The following is a 3147-nucleotide window of genomic DNA, read 5'->3' as shown; positions in this document are numbered from 1 at the left end:
GCTCGCTATTTTATGGCAAATGCTGAAACTCTGCAAACCTTATTCAAGCCTTAATCAAAGCACGTGTGTTTGGAATTGTGAGAGTAGCTTAACACGACAGGACGGGCTAAGTCTTAGGCAGATTTCTGATATATAATATATATTTCCTTCGGCCACACACCCAAAGTACTCTACCCCTGAGAGCAATGAACAGATTTAGTCTCAGAGTAATTAATCTGTATTCAGTAACCTGGTTATTCATCGACTTCAAGCCCGGTGGAATTCGTTAATGTTATTGTTTTATTATTTATACAATGTTTCTATTAAATTATTAGCTTAATTGGAATACACTACATGACCAATACTAGAATTAATTAATTTACTACCAATATTGATGCAATTAATAATTTTTCGGAAAAATAAAACTATTTAACCATAATTATTAATTTATTAATAAATGTAATCACTAGCGTGAAGTATGATAATTGCTTATTAATTTGAAGTGAAATATACATTAGTTAACACAGTTACTAGTTTCTAAATCTGGGGTAATTAATAACTATTTAGTATGTCATAAAAGACTTGTTTTTCAATATAAATCTTTAAAAAAAAATAAGTGGGAATAGACGGCCATAAAACTTTCTTTTAGGTAAAAAAGCATATCGTATTTCTTACCATTCACACTCTCGTTTGTATGGACCGATCCAATAGCATTCAGAGTTTTCAATAAACAACAAGGGTAAAAAATCGTCTTTTCATCAGACAGTTATAATCTGAGACTGTAAAATATTCCGCGCGTTCATCCGCAATTATTTAAAAAGAACATCGAATAGCGTTTTGGAAAGAAATAGAGAAACACGATCTCTTATTGAATTTATCTCGGAATTTATATATGGGACATCTTCCTGCTTTGCATTCATTTGAAAAAAAGTCACTCAAAATGTTGTGTCAATAATAAATAATTTAGTCTATGAAAAACTATATATTCGCCATGAAAAGTGTCATCAAATAAATTTCGCATACGCACAACAATAAAACTTTAAGGCTTATATTTATATTTTATATCTAGAATTAAAGATTTAGATATCTTTTTTTATTAGACATTTAATTATAAACCGTTTGTATTGTTTTCAGATTACCTCTAATTTCGAACGACAATGTTGTTCCTTTTGCTGCTTACCGGTTTCCTCTCAACGTACACATGGGCAGGAAGTGTCCTAGGCTGTCCCGTCGGCTGTATTTGCAACGATGACACCTTCGTCGTCCAGTGCGACCACAACAAGCTGGATATCATTCCCATCACATTGAATCCCGCTATACAGAGGCTGGTGCTCCGCAATAACAAGATCAGATCGGTAGACGCCGCTTTCACATTCTACAGAGATTTGCAATACGTCGATCTCTCCTTCAATCACCTGCACAGCATCCCCTCGAAAAGTTTCCTCCACCAAGAAAAACTACAGGAGTTGCATTTAAACAAGAATAAACTTTCGTCGTTAAATAGTACGACATTCGAAGGTTTGAAGTCGTTGACCGTGCTGAATTTGCGTGAGAACTTTTTGGATGAATTGCCAAAACGGATTTTTTCTATTCTTCCTAAACTGGAAGAGCTAAACCTGGGACAGAATAGAATAGCCAGGATCGATCCTCTAGCGTTCGAAGGATTGCTTAGTCTGCGAGTATTGTTTCTGGATGACAATCTGCTCAAATCTGTGCCTACACCGGCCTTTTCCGTTTTGGGTAGCCTGGCCGAGCTCCACGTTGGACTTAATTCTTTTGACGGATTACCCGATGATGCGTTCCAGGGTTTGAACCGATTAGCCGTGCTGGATTTGAGTAGCGGCGGTATTTCAAACATCAGCCAAAACGCTTTCCGCGGCCTCGAGGGTCTTCGTAGCCTTAATTTAGCAGACAATCGACTCCAACGGGTACCCACCACTCAACTAGGAACCTTGGCTCGCCTCGAAGAATTGAGTATAGGTCAAAATGAATTTATGCTGTTAGAAAAAGGTGTGTTTAGTGGCTTGACCAATTTACGTCGACTGGATGTGACGGGCGCGAGAAATTTAGAACGTATCGAACGAGGAGCTTTCGCAGAGAATCTTAATTTTAGAAACGGTAGTTGCTAGTTAACAAAAAACTGAGAGAGTTAGATGAGGGTGTTTTGGAAGGATTGCCCAATTTGAGGCATTTGGTTTTGCGAGAGAACGCTTTGGAAAGTCTTCCGGAAGCAGTAGCGTCATGGGGCGAACTACGGGGATTGGAACTGACCGACAATCCTATTCGGTGCGACTGTAAACTGTTATGGTTACTGAAATTAACAAATCAACGTAACTTGACCAACGTCCAGTGCTCATCGCCGACGCATTTACGCGAACGCTCGTTAAAATCACTTTCCCCTGGAGATTTGGGATGCTCGCTGGGAGAGCCGAGTCAGCAAGTGATAATCGTAACATTCTGCGTGAGTGCTATCATCCTTTTGGCCGTGCTGGGACTATTTTTGTTTCGTTACCGCCTTAAAGTTCGCGACGCGTTGAAAGACTACAAGTTTAACAAGCGCGCCATCAGTCGCAAGGAGCACGAGTACCAAAAGACCTTCTCCGAGGACGACTACACTTTACGTGGCGGCCAGCTGCCCATCAAACATATTCCGGTGACGGAGTTGTAGCTAGAGCTGAGCGCGCCGCCGACGGGAGTGTTCTGTCTGGGAGGCGAGGGTAGGCGAGTGAGGGCCCCTCGCGGTCCTGCGGGCACCCTTCCCGCACCCGGATTCACGTACCTTCGAGCCAGCGACACCTGCAGGGCGCACTCGCTTCGGGCGCTACCCTCGGGCGCCAGGAACGGCTGCGTCCCCTGCACCGCCGACGCCTTCCCACGCTAAGACGGCAGCGCGCCCAGCCCATTGAATCCATTCCAAAATGTGATTTTTAACGATATTAAGAGACTGTACAGTTAGTTTGCTAAGTATAGTTTTACGTATGCGACAACGCGTGCCCGTAGGGGAGGCTGTGGTACGACCCGAACTGTAAGAACTAACACAAAAGATTGGAAAGTATCAAAAACTAATTTCTAATATCTACATACCCTTTGTTGCATCTCCGATCTAAACATACATATAATATCGCTGCTCCGGCAGAATAGTGACCGAACTGCAAAAAGTATAAATTC

At 41.7% G+C, this 3147-nt stretch overlaps 1 protein-coding gene across 1 annotated transcript; it reads left to right on the top strand.

Moving 5' to 3' along the window:
- Positions 1 to 1127: 1127 nt before the first annotated feature.
- Positions 1128 to 2903, top strand: LOC115875186 (leucine-rich repeat and immunoglobulin-like domain-containing nogo receptor-interacting protein 2; the record flags this gene model as incomplete). Its single annotated transcript, XM_030890590.1, is given in 2 exon segments — positions 1128 to 2094; positions 2097 to 2903. Coding segments are annotated over 2 exon segments (1518 nt in total), but the record flags the coding sequence as incomplete, so codon positions are not given.
- Between the last annotated feature and the right edge of the window lie 244 nt (positions 2904 to 3147).

Source organism: Sitophilus oryzae, unplaced genomic scaffold (assembly GCF_002938485.1).
Source record: "Sitophilus oryzae breed Bouriz unplaced genomic scaffold, Soryzae_2.0 scaffold_1351_pilon_pilon, whole genome shotgun sequence".
Lineage (NCBI taxonomy): Eukaryota > Metazoa > Arthropoda > Insecta > Coleoptera > Curculionidae > Sitophilus > Sitophilus oryzae.
Note: the sequence above shows the minus strand (reverse complement) of the source record. Positions and strands in the feature narration are given on the sequence as shown.